Below are 11027 nucleotides of genomic sequence, written 5' to 3'. Positions count from 1 at the left end.
GAAACTCAAAAGAATGCACTGTTTGCCTCTCACCTACCTGTGACCCGGAACCCCTTCCCTGCTTTGAGTTGTCCCGCCTTTCCAGACGGAACCAGCATGATTCCCTAGAATGTATGAAACCAAACTGTGCTCTGACCACCTTGGGCACATGTTGTCAGGACCTCCTGAGTCTGTGTCATGGGCGTGTGTCCTCAACCTTGGCAAATTAAACTTTCTAAATTAACTGGGGCCTGTCTCAAATTTTCTGGGTTCACATTTGGTAACCACGGGGAGATTCTGAGTGGAGGTGCCCCTGAGCTTTGACAAATCTTCTGTCGATGCTTGGTACCATCATGAACTAATTTATTGCTCAAATCAATAGGACAATTTGCTGAGGTCTGCGAACTGCCCCTCCAGAGAATCCCTGCTCTCCCAAAATCTGGTCAAGATCTAAAGTTTATTTTGGTGTACAACTCCTTTGTTTTGGAGTTTTACTTGCTTCCAACAAGGAAGGGAATTTTTTCTGCTTCCATGACGATGGAAGGCAGGTAACTCCTTTATGGAATTTGAGCTCACTTCCAACAGGGAAGATGAGTTTTTTCCCACTTCTTGGATGGTAGAGAGCAGTCTTCAGCCTGAGACCCCTCCCTGGGTAAGTAACTGAATTGGGGTTTGTCTTGGCTAAAGTTAAAGTTAACAACCAGCTGGTCTTAATTTCTTTTTACCGTTAGAGTGTTCAGTGATCACATAAGTTGTGTCAGTGTTTGTTTTGCTTAAGTTTTTTATTTTTTTTATTTTTGATGTTCGTTTCTGTTTTTCTTGTTGTTTCAGTCTTTTGTCCATTGGGTTTGATCAACTCTATCCAACTTGATCAAATTTGAAGGGAAGTTTCAAATTATGGGGAACAAGGCCTCTGAAGTGACTAAATTCCACCCCCCGCCCCCCTCCACACACATACACAAAAGGTGGTATGGTTAGGGGAGAAAAACAGCCAGCAAAAGGAGAAAAAAAGGAAAGATTTTTGATTTTGACTACTAAAGGGGTTTTATTTACAGAACAAGGCCACCTTTTTGCTAGCTGAAAGCATTGGCTGTTGCCGAATGCTGCAGTTCCACAGCTAAGGCTCTGCTTTCTTTTCACCGTGAGAGCCTGGGTTTGGTGGGTTTGGTTCCTAAATCAAGTCCTTTCTGGTTTGACACTTGGTACCTCTGAAATAACAGCAATTTTTTCTGACTAAAATCCGGTAACGAGGCCGGGGGTGGTGGCTCAAGCCTGTAATCCCAGCACTTTGGGAGGCCGAGACGGGCGGATCACGAGGTCAGGAGATCGAGACTATCCTGGCTAACATGGTGAAACCCCGTCTCCACTAAAAAATACAAAACAAAAAAACTAGCCGGGCAAGGTGGCGGGCACCTATAGTCCCAGCTACTCGGGAGGCTGAGGCAGGAGAATGGCGTAAACCCGGGAGGTGGAGCTTGCAGTGAGCTGAGACCCGGCCATTGCACTGCAGCCTGGGCGACACAGTGAGACTCCGTCTCAAAAGAAAAATATGGTAATGAGATTTAAAAGGATTATTATAAAAGGAGCTCAATGGTTAAAAGTCAGTTTAATTAAAAGGCTAACATCCAAGACATACGTGTGTGCGTGTGTGTGCGCGTGCATATGTGTATGTTTGTATTTGAAAGGTCTTCATGTGTTTGTTTTTTGGTTGTTTTTCTCCTCTAAGACCTTGCCTTTTTTTTTTTTTTTTTTTTTTTTTTTTTTTTTTTTTAGCAAAAGTTTTTTTCTTCTCGGTTGACTGAATTCTGTTATTACCTGATTGACTAAAATAGTTACTGCAACAGAGGCTACTCTGGGGTTTTTAAGGAAGAGCGTAGTTTAGACACTTAGAAATGTTTTTGTTTTAAACTATTTTTTAAGTGCACTGTAAAAGCATCACGTTGTCTAGCCTCATAGTAATTCACCCTGTTTGAAGACTCAGGATTCAGTGTGGGCTCTACCCAGAGCTCAGAGATCTGGTTAAAAAAAGAAAAACAGGTAGTCTCTATCTAAATAAAATTGGTCTTCTTATATAATCCAATGATACATTTCTGTAATTTTATTATTGAGTTGGCATCCATCTTTAATCTTTCTCTAGCACCACCAAACATTTTCTCTCTATACCTGATAATATAAATTTTGCTATTTGACTTTCACCTGAGTTATGTCCTTTAATATGCAAATTTAAGGCTATTTAGCTGAGAACTGCCTAGCGTTGTGAAACAGGTTATCAAGAATCTGAAAGTCTAAGATATGAAAAAAAAAGGTTTTTGTGAATCTATAAGATGTACTTCTATCAGCATGCCTAATATGTCTATGTATTTATGTGTTGTGTACACAGTGTTTCACCATGAAAAATATATAAAAGAGCTGTAATTAATTGGCTCAAAGTGAAATAAAAGCACTTAAATACTTTATCAGGAAAAAAGGAAAGACTAGTCAAATGCTTTTTCAAATTTGCATAACTTAAGTAAAATTGTTAATAAATGAACTCACTTTAAAAATATTGGTAAAGTAATATTAGAAATGTCTTAAGAATTGCCAGCATACAGTTTTGTTTGCAATTATTTAATAAGCAATTTCATACTTACCCCTGCCAAATACTATAAGTTGTCAAAATTTGGCAGAGGGTTTACAAAACTACAAACCCAGCCTAAAACACAATGATCTTTGCTTGTGCAATCTTTAATAAATAAGTCATTGATATTGATTTAATGACTATATCTGCATCTTGAATTTAGTAAGATTATCATAACTTCTAATCCTGTGGCTTTAGCCATTCTAGTGCACAGGCAGTAAGGAAGTTTGTTTTGGGAAAGGGCTGTTATCATGTTTGTTTCAAAGCTAAACTATAAACTGAGTTCCTCCCAAAGTCCAGGAATGAACAAGGACAGCCTGGAGGTTAGAGGCAAGATGGAGTCAGTTAGGTCAAATCTTTTTTCCCTATCTCAGTTATAATTTTGCAATGATGGTTTCATAACTTTAAATCATGACTATCACAGTTTTCATAAACAATCTAGGTAAACAATTCAGGTAATTAAGTAAACGTATGGGATACATACTTGTAGAAAAAATTGTCATAATTTAGAATAGAAAGTTATATTAAATAATAGATATTTCACTATTTAGGTATTTTCCAATAAAAATATATTATAGGAAAACATTCATTCTTGCTAAAAAAAAAAAAAAAAGGTGTGTCTTTTTTAAAAAAAGGTGAGCAAGTTTTATCTAATTTAAAGCTTATGTAAAGGTTATATATAAAACAAGGTAAAGGAACCAGGAAATAAGAGAGATGTAAAGAAAGTTATAAAAATAAAGAGGTATTTTTTGTGATAAGAAAGCTTAAAGAGAAATAATTTTATATGAGAAAGAAATCTTGTATGGTAAGTTTAGTCCTAAAATAAAATGACTGATTTTTTTTTTTTTTTTTTTTTTTTGAGACAGAGTCTCACTCTGTCACCCAGGCTGGAGTGCGGGGGCCGGATCTCAGCTCACTGCAAGCTCCACCTCCCGGGTTTACGCCATTCTCCTGCCTCAGCCTCCCGAGTTGGGACTACAGGCACCCGCCACCTCGCCCGGCTAGTTTTTTGTATTTTTTTTTAGTAGAGACGGGGTTTCACCATGTTAGCCAGGATAGTCTCGATCTCCTGACCTCGTGATCCGCCCGTCTTGGCCTCCCAAAGTGCTGAGATTTCAGGCTTGAGCCACCACGCCCGGCCATGACTGATTTTTTAAGAAAGAGGATGTTCAGTACAAAAGACAAAGTCCAGGCATGTGATGAATGGTCTGTATAAGTCTTAGTAAGAGGATTTATTTTTTAAAAAAACCAAAAAATTTTATATGATCAAGTTGTTTATAAGTAAAGGGAAATTATATTGCTCTTCCTAGAGATTGGGCTTGATGTAAAAAAAATTTATGCACTAAATTATTGGTTAGAACAATGAAATTTTCTTAACGGGTTGATTTACTCTTAATAAATTATAACAGATTTTAATTTTTTTAACTGAAAGTTCAACTTTTATTGCATGTCACCATGTTTTGGCTTTTTCTCCCATTTTAAAAGGCATGTTTTCTTAAAGGTCTAAGGAAACGTTTTCTTCCAACATAATATTCTGTGCACTGCAGACGGTCTTTTCTTTTGCCTTTTGGTAAATGACCTAACAGATATAACATTTTATTGAAATAATTCCTATGCCATTATTATTAGATTTGGTTTGCTTAGGAAAAGGATGATTTTTTGTTTTTGTTTTTGTTTGAGACGGAGTCTCACTCTGTTGCCCAGGCTGGAGTGCAATGGCATGATCTTGGCTCACTACAGCCTCTACCTCTTGGGTTCAAGCGATTCTTCTGCCTCAGCCTCCCGAGTAGCTGGGACTACAGGGGCACACCACCATGCCCAGCTAATTTTTGTATTATTGATAGAGATGAGGTTTCACCATATTGGCAAAGCTGGTCTTGAACTCCTGACCTCGTGATCCACCTGCCTCAACCTCCCAAAGTACTGGGATTACAGGCATGAGCCACCACACCTGGCCAATATTTAATTTTTTAAATTAAAGTTATTACATTTGTGTATCTTTCTGTATGTGCTTTTAAAATTCTTGTGACATTGAATTACAGGGCTTTGACTGCTGGGTCTGAAAAGGACACCAAGTCTTGCTCAATTTTTAAACACTGACAACAATTAAAACCCCATCTTTGGGCCCAGTACAAGATGCCAATCAAAATCAACTGCATTCCTGAAACACAGGGACAGAAATTAAAGCTATTCAACTCCTCAAGGTCCATGGACTACCTCGGTAGAGGTGGGTGCATGAGATTGTAAGGGGTGATTTTGAAGATAAAATAAGTCAGTTTCTCTATAAATTAATCATTAATGTTGAAGGCACACTGAAGCAAGACCAGCATATGGGCCCCTGAGTCAAATTAACAAGGTTTTCTTAAAGTATTAACTGACTCCTATATAAAGATTGTAAAGGTTATGAAAGGCTTATGGAAGTTGTATCTTATGATCAAGATTAAAATTTTTTAATTTTTAAATAAAATTTTGAAAACCAAATTTACTTGGCTTCTTGTACACCTGTCCAAGATTAAGCCTGTTTCTTATGAGTCCCCACAGGCATCTGAGAAAGACACCATGGCCTACACTTGTGAACCCTTACAATACCTAAAGCTATTGTTTTGGAAATAAACAGATGACTAACATCCTTAGTGCCTCCTACTCAGCCTCCTTAACAACTCCCATCCATACAGATTTGCACCCCCAGTGGGTACCTATGGCCATGTGGTCACCTATTCAACCAGGCATAAATAGATTGTCTCTCATTTGGGATCATGAACCCAATGGTTACCAGCGTACTGATAACATTTGGTTCAGGGGTCAATGTACAACAAGACAGGCAAAGCCCTGTGGTATACAATTATATAACATCACTTACCTGAGAGCTAAGCAGGCAATCCGCCTTATATTGGCTGGGGTTGAGGCTGCCATTGGCTTACTGACCCCATGGAGAAAATTTGCCTATCCTGAGGCAACTCTTCAAAACTTTACTTCTTCATTCTACACACTGTCTCATAAAACGGGAGACACTTCGATACATTAAAACTCTCCCTTGATTCCTTTGCAGATATAATAATGGATGATAGATTAGCATGAGATTAATTATTGCTTGACCAAGGGGACATGTGCGCTATAATCAATAAAACCTGTTGCGTTTATTAACACCGAGTTAATACCTGAGTTAACACCTCAGGTCAAATAGAAGAAAATGCTTGTAAAATATATGAGCAAGCTGCCCGGTTGCATAAATATAACCGAGGTTCTGATCTCAACTATACCTGATCAACCTTTAAAAGCGCTTTCCTGAGTCTCACTTGGTTCTGCCCTTCCTGAGTCTCACTTGGTTCTGCCCTTCCTAGGACCTTTGTTAGCTATCTTGTTACTACTAATTGTTGGGCCTTGCTTGTTTATCTTCTTGGTAAACTTGTGTCTTCTAGATTACAACAATAGAAAACATCCCAAAGGCTATGAAATGCTGGCAGATATTACGCTAGGGTTTAGGGATTCGAGCTCTGCACTTTTTTCTTTTTTGCTTTTCTATCATTTCTAAAGATGAGGCAAAGTGGGAAGACAGGGAAGTGTGGGTTCCAGTCCAGATGGAGCTGTGGGGCCCTGAGCACATAGGTGACCTCTGGAGCCTGAGTGGACCAGGGCTGCGGCCTGCACTGTTGGTGCAGGTGGCCCTCCTGGCTGGTCCTTGCCCTTGGAGAGGTCAGCCGTCTGTCCTTCGAGGAGGCAGCAGGATGGGGAGGACCTCTGTCCCCCATACGTCATGTGGCCAGAGCAGGCTCCTGCCCCATCGTGGTGGTGTGAGGGAGGGGCAGGGCTGTGCATCCTCACAGGCCCTTAGCTCAGAGGCCCCGTGACCTGAGGGACAGCTCAGGAGGTCGAAGGGGGCCACAGGTTTCAGGTTGGCCCCGGCATCGAGAGCCCAGCGAGGCCTCCCGCGTCCTTGCCCTTCTTCTCCTCACCTGGCCCAAGGCATTCCCATGCGAGGAAGTCTGGGGAACAGAGTGTGAGGGTCCTGTCTTGCTCTGTCCTGGACACCTCCAGCCTGATGTGGATGGGCCCCAGCCCTGGAGCATGCTGCCTTGTATCTCTGAACCTAAGCCCCAGGGAGAAGGACCCCCTTCCACCAGGGGATAGGGGCTGCTGTGTGGGCAATGGAGTAGGCTGAGTCCTGCTCAGTGAGGACCGGTGCTCTTATCACTGAGGCATCTGCCTCTGCACTGCAGGCCTCCAGAGCTCCTCCCTGGCCATCCCAGCATTCTTGATCCTCTTTCCTTGCTTTTTTCTCCTAGTTCTTGTCACCAGGGTGATTAGGAGCACCTGGAACAGCACGTAGACCATAGCAGGGGCTCGATAACTATGTGCTGAATGGACGGAGTCGAGCAGGTCACCAGCCTCCCTCACCCAGCGTCCTGGACGCTCCCCAGAGCAGGTCAGCAAGCCCAGGCTGGCAGCTTCAGGAGACACAGTGTGGCCAGCAGCACATGCCTGAGCCTAGGGCCCCAGTTCCTGCACCAGAGCCCTGAGGGGTGCAAAGTTCTGTGCAGGTCTGCAGGGTCCTCCTGGAAAACAATGGCCTAACCCTCGACTCTGGACTCGGGCCCGGGCCAAGGCAGGTCTGAGTGTGCCTTGGGCCCGGGAGGGTGGGTGGATGTCGGGCAGGCTGAAGCCCAGAGCTCACCATGGAAGCCGGGCAGGCTGGGCTGGGTGTAGGCGAGGTGGGGAGCGTGTGACCAGTGCCCAGCGTCACTCAGATGCTGGCCTGGGGAGCTGCACCCTGCTGACAGTGCCACCCTGGGCCTGCAGTGTTCAGGAGGGAGGTCTCCCTGTGAAGTCACATGTCAGACAGGAGGGCTCTTTCCAGCACGGCTCTGCCCGCCGGCTGCTCCATGACCCACCCCCAGAGGTCCAGGCCAGGGTTCCAGTCCTGGCTGCTCCATGACCCACCCCAGAGGTCCAGGCCAGGGTTCCAGTCCTGGCTGCTCCATGACCCACCCAGAGGTCCAGGCCAGGGTTCCAGTCCTGGCTCGGTATGGGATGTGGGCAACAGACCCGTTCCCTTTCCTAAGCCTCTGTCTCCTCTTCTCTGAAAATCCCCCTGAGCCCCACCCCTAACACCCTTGGAGGCCCCACCCTGAGCAGGTCCCCATCAGGTCACAGACTGCACCCCCAGCCCTAGGGCAGGAGGCAGGCTGTGTGCAAAAGGCTTCTCCTGAGCGCAGGAGGCAAGTATGGCTGGCATCCTCCCACTCAGGTGCCTGGGGATGATGGCGGGGCACAGGTTCTCCCAGAAAGAAGCCCCCGGCACTCCAGAGAGGGAAGGGGCTGGGGTTCAGGGTTGGGGGAGGCCACCTGTCACTGGGGACCCTGCTGTGGTGTTTGGATGCTGTATGGTGGGTGTACAGCGCTAAAACAAATTTTGAAAAATGGGGGTGCTCAAATCAGGCCAAAAGGACGAGTAGGGGTGTGAACGGCAGCAACCCCGCCCCTCGGAACCCTCTCCTTCCTGGGAACTTTCTGGGTCCATCCTCCCAGCAGGGAGGGGTCATAGATGAGCCGGAAGGCTCGGAGAGTTCTGGCCACATGCTTCAGGCAACACAGCAAGTGCAAGTCCTGGAAACTGCCCTCCCACCCTCTGCAGGGACGTCCTCCTTTCAGGGACCAAGCTTTGCTCCTGTCAGGGCAGGGACTGGCTGTAGCCCATATGACCAGGGCCCTGGTCCAGACACAGCCCCGGATCCCGTCCCCACCTGGGGTGTGCAAGGACAGAGGGTCTCTCTGGCTTATTCAACAGGTGTTTATTAAGGGCCTACGCTGTGCTGAGGCTGCCGTTCAGGGAGCCCCATGAATGTGAGGCCTGGCCCATCCCTTCGGGCCTCCAGGCCCCATCTCTGGAGCCTCCCAGGAACTCCAGTTCTACTCAGTCCACTTCATCTCAGCCTTTGCTGGGCCCTCCTGAGTGCCTGTCCCCTGCTGGGTGTTGGGGACACCATGGACCAGACCTGGCTCAGGTCATAGATGGGGTAGGCAGGGAAGGCTTCCTGGAGGAAGAGGTGCCTGAGCACAGGGTTAAGGGTGGAGAATGCTGGGCCATGGAAACAGCAGCAGAGAAGGTTGGAGGGGCCGTCTGCAGGCCAATCTGTGTCACTAGAGCCGATCTGCCAGGTAGGAGTCCTGGAGAGGGCCATGGGAGGGTCAGGGTGGGCGACAGAGGCACAGAGGGACATGGTCAGACCTGTGTTAGGACGTGCCTCAGGAACCAGGACAGGCTCCCACTGGGCCGGGTGTGTGAGGAGTGGCATGGGGGCCTGGGGCACCACACCCAGTGTGGGCTGCAGCAGGGCCCCCCGGGAGCCTACAGCTGGCTGGGGCCCCAAAGCAGCAGGCTGAGTACAGGGAGCGGCGCCAGGATGGTGACAGCCGGCTGCAGGGCATGGGCCCCGCTGGCGTTGCACAAGTCGGTGTCACAGCAGGTGATGTTCTTCTTGCCCACGTAGTAGTCCTGTGAGTCATCCACACAGTTTGAGCTGCAGCCTTTACTGATGACGGTCAGGAGGCCCACGGCGCCTGGGGAGCAGCGGGACCCGGGGATGGGGCTGCCCTGCATGCTCACCCGCCTGACCTGTCCCAGGCCTCCTCCTGTCCCCACCCTGCCTGAAGCTCTAGAGTCCCCCTGGGCTGTCCTCAAGATTGCAAGCAGTGCAAGGGCCTGGTCTCAGCCCTGGTCTCAGCCCTATCCAGATGCCCAAGTCAAGTGGACCACCCACTGAACGTCAGCAATGGTGTGATGGTGTGAATGAGCGAGCACAGGGATGGGGAAGGCCAGACGGGTGGAGGAGTGGCAGACAGAGGAGGATGGCTGGAGGAACAGATGCTGGGTGATCGTTGGGGGGCAGGTGTGGGACGAGTGAGGGATGGGTGGAAGGAAAACAGCACATAGGTGTGGGCAGATGGCCAGAAGGATGAATAGTTCAGTGGCAGAGACCTAGGCCTGGTGACTTTCGTGCCCCCACTCACGGATGCGCTCGGTCCAGCACTGCTTCTCCGGCTGTGTGCAGTTCTCCACCTTCAGGCAGTCCGCATTGCTCACCTGGGCCTTGCAGGAGTAGCACAGCAGGGCAGTGCCTGTGGGGTGGAGTGGGAGGGGCCTCAGAGGCTGCCCCATAGCACTCCCCAGGAATGGTGGCTCCTGGGCAAGGGCCTGCCAGCCTCATCTTCTCTGCAGTGTGGAGGGCAGGGCAGAGAGCAAGATCTGGACCCTTCCAGAGAGAGCACAGTCTGTGCCGGGACAGGCCTCTGCAGGGGCACGAACTTCTCCACACGCCCCTCAGGACTGGCTTTTCTGCACGCCTCCTGCCACGGTGCCCGGCAGCTGCCATGTGTGCCCCAGCCCCCTGCTTGCAAGGGTAAAGCTTTGTTAAAACGCCCATCTCCTGAGAGAGAAGGGGCTCGCCTCACCTGGCAGGGGCCCGGCTGGACACTTGGAGGCAGGGGATGGATGATGCTTTTCCAGGACTTTCTCAGGCCACCGCCATGGAGGCCCACCTGGCCTTGTCCCCAGCAGCCCGGCCTCTCAGCCCCTCTCAGGCCTCCCGCATCAGGTCTCGCTCTGCCCCTGGGGTGGTGGCCCTGCTGCTAGGTGCTCATGGCCACTGTCTCCTCCTCCAAAACAACCGCACCTGCCTGTGCAGGCAGGTGCCCGGCACTGTCCTCGGCGCCCCCTCCTCACCCTCAATATCTCCTCCCCATCTTCAGGGCCCCCTCCTCAGCTGAAACGCTGCCCTGTTTAGTCCCTCAGTGGTTGTTTTTGTGACCTCGCGTTCCAGAAGAGGAAGCTGCAGCTGTGGGGGTGACTGACCCCGGGACCCTGGGTCGGGACGGTCCTACCCCAAGCAGAGCAGCGCAGGCCAGCAGCTCCCTGGGACCCTCGGAAGCTGCAGTGCTGGGACTGGGCCGGATGTAGACCCCTGGGTCCTTGCAGGACACCCCCAGCACCCCCGCCTTGTGCCCTCAAAAGCACTTCTTAGCCTGAGGCTTCCTGCCCTGTGCCTCCTGGCTCCTTATCAGCATCTCTGTCCATCTGTCCGTCAGTCTGTCTATCTGCCCCCTAGGAGCCAGGCCCTGCCCCACGGTCATGAAGGAGAGTGACTCCGTGCTGGCCCTGCAAGCCCTGGTCACAGGGGATGGCAGGGAACAGGTCGCTGCCTGGTCGTGCCAAAAGCTGCCTTGGAGGAACGGAGGCTAGGGCGAAAGCCTCATCCTCTACCCCCTTCCTCCCTCCTCCTTCCCCCGCTCCTCTCCATGTGCCCTGCAGGTATCCCTCTGGCCTCCCCGGCTCACCCCTGCTCCCTTCCCTGCTGGGGGTCAGCCAAGGCCTCACCTGGCTGCAGGGCCAAGCCTGCCGTCAACAGGGCAAGCAGCACAGCCTTCATGGTCATGG

General features: G+C 49.1%; 1 protein-coding gene across 1 annotated transcript; it reads right to left on the bottom strand.

Moving 5' to 3' along the window:
* Window positions 1-8366: 8366 nt before the first annotated feature.
* On the bottom strand, window positions 8367-11027 carry PSCA (prostate stem cell antigen). Its single transcript, XM_023228090.2, has 3 exons — window positions 10968-11027; window positions 9605-9712; window positions 8367-9154 (listed from the first exon to the last, which is right to left on the bottom strand). Exons 1-3 carry the CDS (start codon window positions 11023-11025, stop codon window positions 8943-8945), a joined length of 378 nt encoding a protein of 125 aa, XP_023083858.1. The 5' UTR covers window positions 11026-11027; the 3' UTR covers window positions 8367-8942.

Source organism: Piliocolobus tephrosceles, chromosome 7 (assembly GCF_002776525.5).
Source record: "Piliocolobus tephrosceles isolate RC106 chromosome 7, ASM277652v3, whole genome shotgun sequence".
Classification (NCBI taxonomy): domain Eukaryota; kingdom Metazoa; phylum Chordata; class Mammalia; order Primates; family Cercopithecidae; genus Piliocolobus; species Piliocolobus tephrosceles.
This window is presented reverse-complemented; position numbering and strand designations above follow the sequence as displayed.

Excerpts from the sequence above, each read along its gene's own strand:
- PSCA (XM_023228090.2), bottom strand. The coding sequence starts at position 11,025 with ATGACCATGAAGGCTGTGCTGCTTGCCCTGTTGACGGCAGGCTTGGCC. Across the intron at positions 9,713-10,967 it reads AGGCTTGGCCCTGCAGCCAG|GCACTGCCCTGCTGTGCTAC; the intron begins GTGAGGCCTTGG and ends TCCACCCCACAG. Across the intron at positions 9,155-9,604 it reads GTGCTGGACCGAGCGCATCC|GCGCCGTGGGCCTCCTGACC; the intron begins GTGAGTGGGGGC and ends GCTGCTCCCCAG.